General features: G+C 42.9%; 1 protein-coding gene across 1 annotated transcript in view; it reads left to right on the forward strand.

The window, feature by feature from the left end:
• The window catches only part of PRUNE2 (prune homolog 2 with BCH domain), a 203298-nt gene that overhangs the window by 11793 nt on the left and 174681 nt on the right, over positions 1-16824 (forward strand). Inside the window, exons 2-3 of the mRNA XM_029920853.1 lie at positions 5492-5644; positions 8650-8744. Coding sequence (XP_029776713.1) covers positions 5512-5644; positions 8650-8744 — 228 coding nt within the window. The 5' untranslated portion in view covers positions 5492-5511. The remainder of the gene's footprint in view (positions 1-5491; positions 5645-8649; positions 8745-16824) is intronic.

Consider the following 16824-nt stretch of genomic DNA (forward strand, 5'->3'; position numbering starts at 1 on the left):
CAATGCTCTTCTTTCTTTCCTGCACTCTTTGCTTCTATATATAATAGTTTTCGTCTGATTTTACTATTGCTGTTAGTGTGGGTTTTCTCTTGACAAACAATTTCAGTTTATTTTTCTGGAAATGTCTTTATTTTGCCTTCATTTTCTCACATGTTCACTCAGTACAGAATGTTAGATTGGCAATTATTTTATATCCACACTCTGCAGACAATCCCATTATCTTCTGTCTTTCATCATTTTGGATGAAGTCAGCTCTCCATTTTATTGTTGGACCTTTGACAGTCATGTTTTCTTTTTCTGATTGATTTAAAATTTTTATTCGCTGTACTTTTTAGCAGTTTTAGTGTCATATGGCTAGAGGTCTTTTTCTTTGTGTGTATTCTGATTTGGGTTCATCACTTTACACAAATGGTGGAGTAATATTTTTCATTAATTTTGAAAAGTGATTGGCGGTTGCCTTTTTAGATATAAGTTTAGTCCTGTTTTTTTCTCCTCCAAGGGAAACCTCTATTGTATGTATGTCAGGCCTTTTCTCCATGTTCCCCGGATCCCTTATGCTCATCTTAGTATTTTTCATCCCTTTTTTCTCTCCATACTTCAACATGGAAATTTTCTTCTGACTTATTTTCCCATTTACTAATCTTCTCAGTGGATCTAACATGTAGTTAAACATTTTTTTTGTTCTTTAAAAATTTTTCTAAACTTTTATTGTATTTATATATGTATTTGTTTATTTTTTAAATGTTTATTTTATTTTGAGACAAAGAGACAGGGAATGAACAGGGAAAGGATAGAGAGAAAGGGAGACAATAGAATCTGAAGCAGACTCCAGGCTCCGAGCTGTCAGCACAGAGCCTGACATGGGGCTTGAATTCATGAACCATGAGATCATGACCTGAGCTAAAATCAGACCCTCAACAGACTGTGCCACCCAGGAGCCCCTTTATTTTAATTTTCAAGAGAGAAAGAGAGAGACGGTATGCAAACAGGGGAGGGGCAGAAAGGGAGACATAGAATCGGAAGCAGATTCCAGGCTCTGAGCTGTCACAGAGCCCAATGCGGGGCCCGAACCCACGAACTGTGAGATCATGACCTGAATCAGAGTCAGACACTCAACCAACTGAACCATCCAGGAGCGGCTATTTTTTTGAGTTCTTGAATTCAATGATTACATTTGCAGTTTAATAATTTCTTATGCATATTTTATTTATAGATTCTAATTCCCAGCTCCTTTTTAAAAATTCCCTCTAGTTCTGTTTCCGTTCTTTCTCTCATGAGTTTTTCCCCCCTCTGGACTTTTCAATCATTTGATCATATTATTATTTTTTTTATGCCTGGTAATTTGTAATTGATGGCTGAATAGCATGCCCGAAGGATGTAGAGACGAGGAAGCGGTGGATGATGAGATTCATTTGCTCTGGGGAGGACTGGTGTTTGCACCTCAGAGGCAGTTAGAAGAATGTCAGAGACACTTCATCTACTTTGTGTTTGAGCTGACTCAAAGCAGGACTTCTGTCGTCGTGAGACTGATCTATTCTTGCTTCATCCTTCAGCTGTGGTAGAGGTCAGCAAACTATCTGCGTAAAGTCAAGTAGTAAATATTTTAGGCTTTGCAGACCTATGGTCTCTGTTGCAACTACTCACCCCATCATTATAGCACAAAAACATCCATCAACAATATTAATAAGTGTGGCTGTGCTCCACCAAAACTTTCTTTAGAAAATGTGGTGGTGGGCCAGATGTGCCCTGCAGGTCATTTTTCTTCAATCCGGATCCCAGGGTGTAACTTCTCCGGGGACCTCCTCTTAAAACCTGGGTTATTTAACCAAGACTCCTTCTCTGCAGAGAATCCTAGCCCTCAATTTTTGTCTCACTGTCCCTGTAAAACTATTGTTAGATCTCTGAATCTTCTTTTTTAAATTATTTTTTAATGTTTACTTATTTTTGAGAGAGAGAGAGAGAGAGAGAGAGACAGAGCACAAGCAGGGGAGGGGCAGAGAGAAAGGGAGGCACAGAATCCAAAGCAGGCTCCAGGCTCTGAGCTGTCAGCATATAGCCTGACGCGGGGCTTGAACCCACAGGCGATGTGATCATGACCTCAGCTGAAGTTGGATGCTTAACAGACTTAGCACCCAGGAGCCCCAGATCTGTGAATCTTCTTATCTCATTGGCTGCAACTTCTAAATTAGCAAATACTCAGAAAGGAAAAGCAACACTGAATGTGGGCTTCACCTCTTTCCACTTACCTTGTCTCCAGGATCTTCACCTTTAAGGTAGTCACTTGGGTAACTGTCTGATGCCATCACAGATTTTAAAAATATTTTTATTGTAATTTTTTTTGTCTTTTATCTAGCTTTTCTCCTTGTTCTTGGCATAAGTCATTTGTCAGAGCCAGACGCAGATGATGAGGGTCTTTTTTGAAATTCAGATTCACCATTGCCTCAACCAAGAGTAGAAAAACCACCTTTATGTTTTGGGTTCTGTGCCAGAAATTGTCAGACTGAAGGATGCACTCAGAATCCAGTTGGCTGCTCCCCAACTTTAAATGATAATTTACCTTGAATCTGTCCACTTCTCTGCATGCCGACTGCTTCTTCCTTGGTTCTCATCTGAAATGGCCTTCTAATTCTCCTGTTATACTTTGTCTGATTCATTCTCTGCTTGGTAGCTGGAGGGGTTTTTAAAAAAAATATTTATTTTAGTTTTGGGAGAGAGAGAGAGGGAGAGGGAGACAGAGAAAGAACAGGTAAGGGGCAGAGAGAAAGAGGGAGAGAGAATCCCAAGCAGGCTTGGTACTATCAGTGCAGTGCCCAACATGGGGCTCAATCCTACCACCTGTGAGATCATGATCTGAGCTGAAATCAGGTGCCCCTCAGATTTATGTTTTATAAGAATCCCTCCAGGGGCTCCTGGGTGGCTCAGTTGGTTAGCATCTGACTCTTGATTTCAGCTCAGGTCATGATTTCACAGGTGGTGGGATTGAGCCCCATGTCAGACTCTGCCCTGACAGTGCGGAGCCTGCTTGGGATTCTCTCTCTCCCTCTCTCTTTGCCGCTGCCCTGCTCTGTTTCTTTCTCTCTCAAAATAAATATGTAAACATTAAAAAACATAAAACAAATGTGGGCATGTTATCTCTTGCTGCGTAAAACTTCTTTTTTTAAAGTGAACTCTAGGTGCCACATGGGGCTCGAACTCATGACTCTGAGATCAAGAGTCACCTGCTCTACTGTCTGAGCCAGCCAGGTGCTCTTCATAGCTTAAAATTCTTTAGTGCCTCTCTATTTCACTTAGGTTATAAGAGACAAACTCTAAGATGGCTTGTAACGTCCTTCGTAACTTTGCCTCTAACTACATCTCCAATCTATTTTTTCAGTCTTTTTTTTCTAAAACCATACTATCTACTTCATTTAATTTCTTTTCATTCCTTGAGGTGGCCAGAGCCTCTCCCACCTCAGTGCCTTTGCACATGATCTACCTGACCACGTTCTTACTTTTCCTTCACCTTACGTTATCCTTCAAGTCTCAGCTAAGGTAAACTCTCCCTACAAAGCTTTTTTGACTCCTAAATTCTGGCCTAGATCTAGCATGCTGTGTACTTTCCCAGTGATATTCCTCATCCCTCTAATAATGAAATTTTATGTGCTTACCTATTTGTAGCCCCTAAACTACTATGAGTTTCAAGGGGGCATGTGTGTCTGTATTTCGGTCTCGAATCATTGCATCTAGCACAGTGCCCTGCCCAAGGCAGGTGCTTCTTTGTTGAATGAATGAATAAATGAATGAATGAATGAAATACTTTAAATATATTTGGCATATTACTGTTATTACAATATTTGCATTCATTGATTCTCAATATAACTTTATAAGCTGGGAAAGCAGTGTTATTTCTGTTGTAAAATGGGCAAGTGGTGGGGCATCTGGCTGGCTCAATGGAACCTGTGATTCTTGATCTCAGGGTCGTGAGTTCAAGCTCCATGTTGGGCATATAGCTTACTTGATTAGAAAATTAAAAAATAAAATAAAATGAAAAGTGGTCATAAACAGGACAGATGATTGCTTGGGGTTTTTCAAGATGTTTAATGGTGAGTGTGGATCTAATCTCTAGGTTCTATAGGTTTTAGGATAGATGTCAAGATTGCATACCATGATTTTACATCACTCACGACATCATTTCTCCTTTTTCTTTTTTTTAAAGCCTATTTATTATTGAGAGAGAGAGAACGAGAGAGGGGGAGAGGCAGGGAGGGGAACAGAGGATCTGAAGTGGGTTCCACGCTGAGCCTGACGCGGGGATTGAACTCAGGAACCATGAGATCATAACCTGAGCTGAAGTTGGATGCTTAACTGACTGAGCCACCCAGGCGCCCCCATTTCACCTTTTTGATTCGTATCTCTTTCTTTCTTTTTCCTCCCCAATGATTATCAGTAAGGTGAAAGCCAGAGAGAAAGTGACACCTTGATTAATCAATAGGTGTGGAGACTTGTAGAGAGTTTAATCATTCATCATCAAGCAAAACTTTTCTCTCCCCCATGACTCCTTGTTAGCCTGGGATCCCGGGAAGGAGAAGGGGATGTGACAGGTGGCAAATCTTCCTTTTCATGGTGAGACTGTGCACAGAAAATTCCAGGAGTTTGTCCAAGGTTGGTCATTCCTATCGGCAAATTACTTTGTAATGGAAGCCTGTAATTTACACCCAGCTTGTAACTTCTTAGAAATGGATAATAGTAACTTCAAAGCAGTATGTGGGTCCTGGGACATTGGAAATGGGCTCCAGGTTCACCACCTTGTCAAATTCCTTTACTTCTGACTGTGAGACTATGCAGTCCTTGCATTATTGAAAAAAGTCCACATGTGAACCATGTAATGTGATGAGTGGAAGCAGTCTTCTCTGTGGTCTCTTAAAGGGAATACTAAAGGGAAATACTGAGGAGTCTGGGTGGCTCAGTTGGTTAAGAGTCCAACTTCAGTTCATGTTATGATCTCATGGTCTGTGAGTTCGAGCCCCACATTGGGCTCTGTGCTGGCAGCTCAGAGCCTGGAGCCTGCTTCACATTCTGTGTCTCCTTCTCTCTCTGCCCTTCCCCTGCTCATGCTCTGTCTCTCTCCCTTTCTCAAAAATAAATAAATATTAAAAAATAAAGGGAAATATTAAATGATATTAATGTCTTAAAATAGTTTGCCCTTAAATTTCATTCTGAAATCACAAAAACACGCATATCATTTTTGTAGGTTTGTGTGGGAAAAGCTATCCATTTGGCTCTGCACCCCATCACCTCTGTCCCACTAAGTGTGTCACAGGCAGGCACGTTGCAGAGATTAATACCTGGGTAACAAAGAGGCAGGCAGACCGTTTCTGAAGGATTTACTAAAACCGGCAAGAAACAAAGAGGAAGTGTGTGTGGATAGACAGGCCAAAAAACCACTGATTTTCCTGGCCCCCATCCTGGCCCGGCTGGAAAGTTTAAGGCCATTTTCATTCGTGTCTTTTAGGTAGCATCCTTTTCAAGTGGATGACCATGGAGTCCGAGAAGATCTCAGAGAAGCAGGAAGAGATTCTCTCTATCCTGGAAGACAAATTTCCCAGCTTACCTCCGAGAGAGGACATCATCAACATTCTGCAGGAGACCCAGTTCAGTGCTCAGGGTGAGCGACTCTAGCCCCCCGCTCTGCGGCAGCACCCAAATCGGGACGGAGTCTGGGGCCACATGTTGCCAGGGCCCGGAACGTGAGCCTGGCGCACCTGCTGTCTCCTCCCTGTGCCCATGCCTGTGGAAGATTCCAGGCCTGTGATGACAGCTCTCCCGGAAGCAGGCAGCCCATCCTGAGGCCTCACCTCTGGGGCCTCTGCGTCTGGATGAGTGGTTCATTCACGCGTCTAATGTGCACCCCAGATGCCTCATTACATGAAATCCCTGTGCCGAGAAGGTTCTATTCTGAGAAATGTGGCAGGAGCAATGTCAAGTACCATGGGATTTCATAAATCAATTAATTTTAGGAAAAAAAAGAAAGGAGAGAAGACAGTTATGTAGATAAAATCATTCTCTAAATCGAAGTTTTATCAAGACAGTGGATTTCCTGGCTCAGTTTTATAATAATACTAGATAACAATAATAGATAAAATTAGGGGGGCCTGGGGGGCCCAGTCGGTTAAACATTAATAGATATAAGGCATGGATTCCTAATACACTCAGAGTTTTGCCAGAATAACTTTGCGTGGATTCTCTTACTGAGTCTTCAGGTGCTGTTAGTATCCCGTTTCCAGACGTGAACGGTGAGGCACAGAAGGGCGGCTTTGCTTGCTTGTCATCACACACAGAGCTGGCGCGTGACCAGGCCAGACCCAAACAAAGCTTTCTGCCCCAATTTGGAATCCCCTGGGGTACAGAGCCCTGAGGCAAAGAAGTCTATTTTGGACGTGGACCCAAGAAGCACTGAGAGGGGGCTGGAGTGGTTTATTGGGCACCTTAGCTCTGTGGGAGGCCGTAGCCTCTCCCCGCGGGGAGCCCGGGGAGAGGGTGTGGAATTGCACCTCAATGTTACCCCCCGAGAGGGGTGCAGTGGTGCGTTAGAACTTGCTCAGCCAAGCTCCAGGGGCCGGTTGTTAAAAGTCAGGAGTCTTGCGAATCGGGTTATGTCCGGTCGGCAGCTGGAAATCAGCCGTGGCAGAAATATCTACACGGTAGGGATGAACAACCACTACAAATCAAGTTTCGTTGTCGGTTGTTAAATATTTACCAGCACATCCCTGGGCTCTTGAGGGCTGCTCAGTCCTGGGGGCTCTTAATTCCCCCGAAGCAGGCTCTGGTGGCCAGGAAACGTCCTCAGGGAGAGACGCAGGTGCCAGGGGTGGCAGTCAGGAGAGGGCACAAGGCGACAGAAGATGAGAGGCCGTGTGGGCGAGGCCCCGTCGCACCTGCTGCAGATGTACACGTGCGCATGTGCATGTAGGGGTGGCGGCATGTGGGACGGAACCTGTCATTCACTTTTAAAACTAGACTAAGATTTTAATGTCACAATCTATTCTACAAATCACTTATGCTGCAGTATGGTAGATGGTGGCCTTTAGTCTCCAAGTTAAAGAAAAAAATTTCATCCCCGTCCGTTTCCCCACACTGCTGTAATTGCGGGGAGTTCTAAGCCAGGAGGGCAAATAGGCAACTCTGGTGTTTTTGCATGCATCTGGGAAGGATGCATGTGCTTTACTGGACTTTTTAAAAAGTTTTTTCACATTTATTTATTATTAAGAGACAGAGAGAGACAGAGCTGAATGGGGGAGGGGCAGAGAGATAAGGAGACACAGAATGTGAAGCAGGCTCCAGGCTCTGAGCTGTCAGCACAGAGCCTGACGCAGGGCTTGAACTCAGAAACTGTGAGATCATGACTTGAGCTGAAGTTGGATGCTCAACGGACTAAGCAACCCAGGTGCCCCTATTGGGCTTTATTATGGATCTTCTCCCCAAGAGATTAGGACTAATCAAATATAATTACCTAGGATGGGAGTTCAATGTCAAATCAGACCCTTTTCCTGATTTTCAGAGATAGATTTTATTGAAACACTTGGGTCAGCTGACTAAAACTATCTTCTGGATAGTTTAGGCATTCCAGATTATTCTTCTGGTAGCTCCAACTGCCAAGACCTATTATAAGGGGATCCACTTAATCATGAGTTTTACAGGTCACATTTGTAAAGTGCACCTTAAATTTTTTTTAATGTTTATTTTTGAGAGAGACAGACAGACAGACAGAGTGTGAGCAGGGGACAGGTAGGAGAGAGGGAGGCACAGAATCCGAAGCAGGCACCAGGCTCCAAGCTGTCAGCACAGAGCTCAACACGGGGCTCGAACCCACGAACCATGAGCCGAAGTTGGATGCTTAACTGACTGAGCCACCCAGGTGCCCCTATAAAGTGCACCTTGAATAAAATTACAGTAGAAAATATAGAGGCTCAACTAAATCCATCCTGAAAGCAAATTTTGATCTTGTGATGTTTTCCTTAGCTAGTTTGCATGATTTTGCCAGGTTTTGCTCATTTCCCACTTCTCCCCATTCCATTCTTGGCCCTGGTCTGCTGGGGTCCTCTAGAGGCTGGCCTCTGAGTGGTTAATCCTCTGGCTTCTGGTTGGGTCTGGTTAGTGAAAAGACTTAGTAACACTTGGGGTGGGAGGGTCCAAGGAAGGAGAATAAGGAGTCTGTTCCATCTCTCCCTTGCTTCCTTACTGATTTGATACTGAGTTTCTGGCAGCCCCTCTCCTGTACTTTTAGGTCTATTTCTTCCCGGTCCCTTGGCCAGGGTCTGGATGCCTCGCCATCTTTTATTCATTTTCTCAGCCCCACCCACACTTTTGTGTGTGTCCTGTCATTACAAAATTGTGTGTGTGTGTGTGTGTGTGTGCATGTGTGTGTGTGTGTGTGTGTGTGTGTGTGTGTGTGATAAGAGGTGAATTCTATTTCTTGCTAGGAACCTAACTGGTGCAAATATTGTCTCTAATGTGATTTTTGCCTTAATGTGTGTTGTTGTTGTGGGTAATAGAGATCTTAGTGGGGGAACATATTGAAATTAACAGGGTAAGTTCTTTACATAGTCCCTTGATAGTACCCAAAAAAGTTCCCCAAGTGTAACAAAATGCTTTTCCCCCTCTCATCTGTAGGGTTAAGTATTGAACAGACAATGCTGAAGGATCTAAAGGAACTGTCCGATGGAGAAATAAAAGTGGCCATTAGTACCGTGAACATGACCTTCGAGGTAAGGGTGGGAATTCTTTTTCTTTTGAAGGGGGAGAGGGCAATGACAGATTTTACAAAATATGTTTCTACAGCATAAGCCAGTGTTAGTTTTTTGCTCTGAATACTTCCTTGTGATATATTTGGGAATGCTGGTTGTTATTTTGGATGGAAACACTGTGCGAAGTCAGTGAAAAATGCCACTCGTGGAAATGAGTGCTATTTCATTCCTCTGAGAACAAGACCTAAAACACAATACTCAAGTTTGTACACGTGCGTATGAATAGCCGTGATTATACGTGTGATCAGATTCCCTTCCATTCGCTCTGTGCACCGCCCCACAATGTCCATCGGACTTTTGTAAGAAAACGAATTGTCCTTTGGCCCTTGTAAGCTAATTGGATGCGTGTCATTTCTGGTAATCAAGGGTGACAGCTCAAGTATTCATAAGCCTCTCCTTCCAATCTGTTAAATGAATGACTCAGAGTGAATATTACCCTTGTCTTTGTGTGTTTCCTTGGTAAATTATCTTTTGTCGACTTTGGGGGTTTTCAATGACTTGTATGTTCATCTTAATTAACCTAACTAATGGGGATGATATTTTGCAGAAGCACATTTGTGCCGTGCAGAAGTCTGTGTATTTCCATACTGTTGTAGTGTCTTGACTCAAGTTTATGGAGATAAAAATTGCTGTAGAGCACTTCATCTTTTGGTTTTTAGAGTTGTGTGTTGCCATTCTTTTTCTTTTCCCTCATGGTGTTGATGACGATAATGACATGTATATTTCTAGTAGATAGCAGGCAGGCATGAGATATCCATACCTCAGAAAACCCAAGAGCAAGGTTTTTCTGTAGGTGCTTTTTTCTGTAATTTCTTTGGAAAGTTTATCCTTATTGATTGACATCATAATTTAGCTCAGAGATCCATACGAGTACAAGGAGGAAAACTGTTGTCACTAGAGACAATCACATTTGGTGGTTATATAGTGCCTCATAGTTTATAGGGCGCATTCTCGTTGTATGTGGTTGGTAGATTGACTCAGTTGCTTCTATGGACTTTCAAATTGATAAATGCTCCGTATAATTAAATGTGGATGTGACTCAATACAAGAAATACATGCAATTTGGGATGTAGTAACTAGATAATCACCTTCAATTAGAAATCTGCTTTGTGTCTAGAAATCCAAGGAAAACATGGATCTTGCAAGGGTCAGTAGCTCAGAGAATCATTTCTTCTAGTTCAAGCCTTAGGGTTTTCTTTCTCCACCCCCCTCCCCTGTCTCCCTTCATTTAATGGCATCTTATTAGGTTTTAAATGCCTTGTTTGGAATTCCTTTCTAAATTAACATAGAGCATCTTGTAATTGCTTAGGGAACTGTCTGTAGTTAGCAAATTATTTTAAGGCTATTTTTATTAAAACTTACCATAGCTTTCATGTACCTTTATTTAGATTATAGAGGTATATAAACAGCTTTGTCAGATATGTTAAACTGTAAATGTTTGTCGAGCTAAATAAGTGATAAAATGATCATCTATATCTTTACAGTAATTTACACGGAGGTCCAGTAATTAATCAGGCAGTTAAGTACATCTCTGGAAACACTATATGATCTTCTGGGAGGAGGAAGGAGGACATTTGTACATGTAAAGAAGGGCACACAGTTTAAACTCTAATCAGCTGAATGAGAGCTTTTCACTTGTGCATAATGGGGAGAATAAAGATGACTGAGAAATGGAGAAGCAACTCCTTAGTAAGATCCTATGATTTCTTGGAAAGAGAAAATGCACACTATTTATTCAGTCTGTCCGTTGGAAAACTCCCCTAGTTAAGGGTAGAATCTGGTTTTCTCCACAGAGCATCCCATGATGTGGTGTATTCCAATCCCTACTCACATCTGATTATATTTTAGCCTCCCTTTCCATTCCCATGGACCTCACTTTTTAAAATAATGATGGAATCTCCATAATCTTCTTCTGTGTGTTTTGGAACAGCTGTCTAAACACCTTTAAATCTAGCTAGAGTCTCAAAGAAATATTTTTAGTTCCTATGAGTTTCTTTTATTTTTAAATATTTTTAAAGCTTATTTATTTTGAGCAAGAGAGCATGAGCAGGGGTGGGGCAGAGTGAGAGGAAGAGAGAGAATCCCAAGTAGGGTCCAAGTCATCAACACAGAGCACAATGTAGGGCTCAAACTCACAAACTGTAAGATTGTGACCTAAGCCGAAATCAAGAGTGAGTCGCCCAACTGACTGAGCCACCCAGGTGCCCAGTTCCTATGAGTTTCTAAGTCTCATAGTTTCTAAATTTCATAATCTCATAGTACTTCAGAGCATCTCAAGACCTAACCGACTTCATCATGACTCTTAATAAATTCTCCATTGCTTATAACCATTCTCCGAAACTCTTGTAAAATTTAGTCTAAAAGATCAACTTTGAACTGAAATAGTTGTCGTGTAACTTTGAACTTGTTTCATGTATTTAATCACGGTTAGACAATATTTTAAATTAATTGAAGTAAATTAGGGTTGGGGATAAAACCATTTCTTTGACAGATGGTTTAACTCTGGTCTTCTTTGTTGTAAGGAGAAAGCTACTAAACCCTTCCTTTCTCATTTTCATGGTAGTATAGATCACAAATAAGAGTTGTAACCTAAGCAGGGTGGTAGACATTAGTGAAAGATCCAGCGCAGAAAGCAAATAATTGTAAAGATACAGAGTTTTGGTGCTTTGCTCCATATGAGGTCAGAACGAATGTGATTTTGAGGAGCCATGGATTAAAATGTCCTTCCCAGAAGCACAACCAGAGGGGTAGCCCTTCTTACAGAGAGCACTTGGAAGCTAGGACCCAGGAGAAGACCCTGCTGTCCCTGTCACATGACCTTCAGGTTGTTCTGAATCCAAACTAGAGCACACACTTGTGGGACAAACACACTACATATTGGGAGTTTGTTCACTGATTATCATTGCCCCTGACCCTTTGTGCCCTTTTCAGTGCTTGCCAATTTGATTATCAAAAGAGGAGGCATAGTGGTTTTGATTCTGTTCCAGTCTCTCATGGTCTTTCTATCGAAGTATCGCTGACACACAAGGTTACATTAGTTTTAGGCACACAGCATAGTGATTGGACAAGTCCATATGTTAGGCTTTGCTCACCAAAAGGGTAGCTTCTGATCTGGCATTTTAGTGGTGGAACCAGCAGAGAGAAATAAAAGTTGCCAAAAACGAAATCCATATTTAAACACTAGAAAGTATAAAAGTCAAAAATAATAAAGCCTTAATCAGAAGAAAAAAATGCATTTGTGCATATCAAAGCACATATTTCACTGGAAGAAACTTTGCCTGTTTTTTTTTTTTATTAATGTTTATTTTTGAGAGACAGAAAGAGACAGAGAGAGAGGATACATGCATACAAGGGTGAGCAGGAGGAGGGCAGAGAGAGAGAGTGAGGGATGGAGGATCCAAAGTGGCTCTGTGCTGACAGCAGCAAGAATGAATCAGGGCTCAAGGTGGGGCTCGAACTCACAAACTGTGAGATCATGACCTGAGCCAAAATCAGGAGTTGGACACTTACTGACTGAGCCATGCAGTGCCCCTCTGACTTTATTTTCACATCATCTTTCCTCTCTCTTTGTTTCCTTGTCCAAACTTGCCCTTTTTTATGTGGACGCGTCATACTGGATTAGAGCCCACCCAGTGACCTCATTTTTATTATATCTGCAGCGACCCTCTGTCCCAATAAGGTCACATTCTGAGGTACTGGAAGTTAGGGCTTCAATATACAAATCTGGGGGTGGGAGGGGGACACAATTCAACCAATAACATAAGCTTTTTGTAAACGTAGCAGTTTCCCAGACAATTTCAAAGAAGAAAACTCACAAGACTGTCTGAATGAATCTACTGTCTGCTAAGCACATTTGATCTGTTGCTTCCACTTATTTTCATTGCAAATCAATTTCCTTTAAATGAGAAAGGGGAACAGGGGGAATTTTCTACCCTTGAAATTTTGTCTCCTTTATTGGGAGCTGGAGTCTGAGGGGAGTGTTCGGGCTTGTTTTCTTGCTGGGCTCTGCTGTGCTCTAAGCCCGGGACCTCCTCCTGACCAGACACTCTGCTATTTGTGACCTGGAACAGAGTACATGGGTTACATTCTGGTAAAGTGACTCAGACCGCTGACTCATTCTGCCCTGTAGAGATACCAGCCAAGCTGCACCTTGGAACGCTGCAGAGGGAAAAATACCAGCATTTTCCCTTAGCATTTAGAGCCCAGACCAGAATGAATTCCCCAAGATCACTATGCGACTCTACCCTTGTAACAAAAGGGAACATTTACTCAGGCTGCAGTGAAGCATCCCAGCACTTGTAACCGGTGCTTTAAGACTTGGCACGCCAGTCCAGAATCTGGCTTACCGATTTTAAGGCACCAAATATGATTTCTCATAGTTTGATTTTCAAGATTTTGGGGTTTGAGATGGAAATACCATTAGAGGGTTTACCTACCTGGTTGTGTCGTGGAATGCTTAACAGCAATATTTTCAGGGAGCATAGATTGTTTTTGTTTAGCATATTTGTTTTTACATTTTAAAATATTTACTATTTTTGAGAGACACAGAGAGACAGAACACAAGTGGGGGAGGAGAGAGGGAGACACAGAATCCAGAGCAGGCTCCAAGCTCTGAGCTGACAGCACAGAGCCAGATGCGGGTCTCGAACTCACAAACTGTGAGATCATGACCTGAGCTGAAGTCAGATGCTTAACCAGCTGAGCCACCGAGGCACCCCTCAGTGTATTCTTTAAAATACCAAATGCTTACACTGAAGGCGATTTTTCTAACCCAACTGGCCAACAAATGGAAATACGTGCAATCTTGCCTCCAGGGTTTTAAGTCATAAGTGCCTTGGTTTCCTCTAGTGTCCAGGCTGGCCATCCCCTCCTTGCTAAAGAGTTAACATTTGATATTGAACCTCATTGCGTACCAGGAGCACAAGGGTGCTGTGATTACTCCTGTAGTGGTTAAGGTAGCTCTAGAGCAGCCGAAACAGATGAACCCCAACTCTCGGAGACTCAACACAGAAATTGTTCAGTTTTTGTTCGTGCAGTGACCCACTTTGGTGTTCCTGGCCCAGTGGCTACAGGGGACCCAGAGACAATGGAGCTCCCGAGGTGCCTGCAGACCTCTCCATCCCATCACCGAGAGGGAGAAGAGCCTGGAGGACCACAAGTAGCGTCCATCACTCTTGCCCACCTTTCATTGGCTCAGTCACATGGTCACGTCTGGTTGCTGGGAAGCAAAGCAGTGTAGTCTAGCTGTGTGTCCAAGAAGAACAACCGGAAGAACACTTAGCCAGTCTTTGCCCCAGACTCCATCTTGGAAGTGAAGAAATGGGAATCTGGAGAGATTAGATCATTTGTCCAAAGTACAGTCAGAACTAAGATCCAGGTTTGTCCTGCCCAGTACTGTTTTGATGACTTGGGATATGGTACCCTTGAGCAGACTAGTTGTAGTCTTTGAGCCCACTCAGGGCTTCACGAGTGAGTTATCGAGAGTTCGTGATTGCCCCAAATTCAGGGTGTCAGACAGCCTAGCAGTCCTAGGTTAAAGTCTTCTGTTCTCTAGTCTTCCTACCAGGCATTCTTGCTCTTTATCTTCACATCTTTACTTCTTTTAAAAATCATTACAGTTTTAATCTATACACATCATTCAACTCCCAAGTATTCATTGTGAAAGTCATTATTGGCCCCTGATATAGAGGAGATTTGGTAAATAAATCAAGTAAATAGGAACAAAGATTATGGAACAAGGGACTGGGTAGGACACACCATGTAGGAAGGAAAGTGTGATGTTTCTTCTCAGCCTGGTTCTAAAATTCAAGAGCAGGAGTGTTCTGGTTTACCTTGCTGTGACCTAACTTTTTTCAGATCAGTACTCCAAATGGAGAGCAGTTATCAAAAAAATTTTTAATGGTAGAGATTTTTTTTAAGTTTATTTCTGAGAGAGAGAGAGAGAGAGAGAGAGAGACAGACAGACAGACAGAGTGAGAGTTTGAGCAGAGGAAGGGCAGAGAGAGAGGAAGACACGGAATCTGAAGCAAGCTCCAGGCTCTGAGCTGTCAGCACAGAGCCCAATGTGGGGCTCAAACCCATGAACCGTGATATCATGACCTGAGCTGAAGTCGGATGCTTAACTGACAGAGCCACCCAGGCGCCCCTGGTAGAGATTTTTTTCCTGGAATGAAACACTCGTACTTTTGAGCATTACACCAACTCCAAGTAACAAAACTCTGTGTAGTTGAAGTGTCAGGAGTTCTCAATTCATGCCTGGCTCAAGGGTCCAAAGGGGCTTAAAGCAAATGCCAAACACAGGTAACTTTCATTGTGTGAATTTAATAATCAGTGTGTGCGAGGCATTTGAAGTATGAATTTAGAGCTAATCATTCATAGCTTCTTGAGGACAGTGGCGGGATGAAAAAAATGAGAGGCAGAACCACGAAAGTGGCCTCACGTTCTTTTCTGAGTTACGAGTGGTTCTTGATAATAAGACATAAATTAGATGAGAGAATTAAAAAGCCTTATTTAAAAAATGGCTTATCATAACAGCAGCAACAGCACTTTGTCTCTGAAACAAAATGTACTAAGCAGCTGCCGCTTAGCATATTTAGAATCCTTACACTTTGTACGTAGGTAGCTCCTTCAGCAGATGGCCCAAAATACTTCAAAGACGCCAAATAGAGCCTGAAAACCAGCCTGTCTAGAAGTGCCTTCTAATGGAATTCCTGTCTCATATCTACAGCTTGAGTTAAGCTGGAACTAAGTTGGTGTTTCTTGACAACTTTTCTCTGTTTAACCAGTTGACTTATTTCAAACGGACTTCACAAAGGGATTCACAGATCTTGGCCCATCCAGCCCGACTTCTGTGCCTTCGTTTTCCTAAACTGTACGAAATACCTCAAACCAGCTTTTCTAGCTGTCGTTGGCAGCAAGAATGAGATCAACGGTGATCCAGGGTTTAAAGATGATAAAGTTACTCATTGTGCTTTGTGCTTTTTTTAGACATAGGGCTGTGCCCTGGACCTCTGTCTTCTCCTGTAATCCTGATAAAAATGCATTTAGATGGAGGAGATAGGAAGGGGGCTAGAGAGAACACAGAGCCTTCCTCGGGGCATAAACCTCTCCTCAGGGCTCAGAAATTCTACTCGGCTTCCCTAGGCAACTGTGCAGTGGGAATGAGATAATGAGATAAGATGCAACAAGGCTGGGGGTGGGGGTGGGGAGTGAATTAGGCAACGCTGGCCTCAGAAATGGTTATTTGACTTGGTGCAGAAGGCAGGCAAGTTCTGGAAGGAGCTGCGTGCCGGTCCAGGAAGCCCAGGGGTGGTGGATTTTTAGCGAATGAACAAGGCAGAGTCAATGCTCCATTCGGCGGTATTTCACTTGCTGCATTTCTAGTGGAGGATGGCTGTATGTGATTCAAATGTAGAAGCAAATGTGGATGCGAAGTACTCATTACCATCCCCCCTTGGTGTTACATTTTGTTCTCACGCCCCACCCCCAATATGTCCTTGTACCTGCTTTTGTACCAAGAGCTTGGAACAAAACTGGGCTGTCCCCTGAGCCAGGATTCCTGAGGTCTTGATGTGTTGGGTCCGGTTAGCTCCTCCCCTCACTGCCTCCTCCTCAAAGGGAAACGGTATTCCAGTCACGTGCTGTTGTGTAGACTATTCCCAGAACAAGGAGGTTATAAGTTTTAGGATTTCTTATGTTCTGTGGGTTTATTTTGTTCAGTTGGACGGTGCTTGCTCAAAATTTCTCATGCAGTGAACCATCAGATGGCAGTTAGCTGTGAGCTCAGGTGGGACTGTCACCTGGCTTGAGGTTCCCCCAGCAGGACATGTAGGTTCCAGGAGAGACAACAGAAGAGGGAGCTTTCTCTTTCTTTAAAAAAAAATTTTTTTTAATATTTATTTATTTTTGAGAGAGAGAGAGAGACAGAGTGCAAGCAGGGGAGGGGCAGAGAGAGGAAGACAGAATCCCAAGCAGGCTCCAGGCCCTGAGCTGTCAGCACAGAGCTTGACACGGGGCTCGAACTCACAAACCGCAAGATCTT

The sequence above is a fragment of the Suricata suricatta genome, chromosome 13, assembly GCF_006229205.1.
Source record: "Suricata suricatta isolate VVHF042 chromosome 13, meerkat_22Aug2017_6uvM2_HiC, whole genome shotgun sequence".
Lineage (NCBI taxonomy): Eukaryota > Metazoa > Chordata > Mammalia > Carnivora > Herpestidae > Suricata > Suricata suricatta.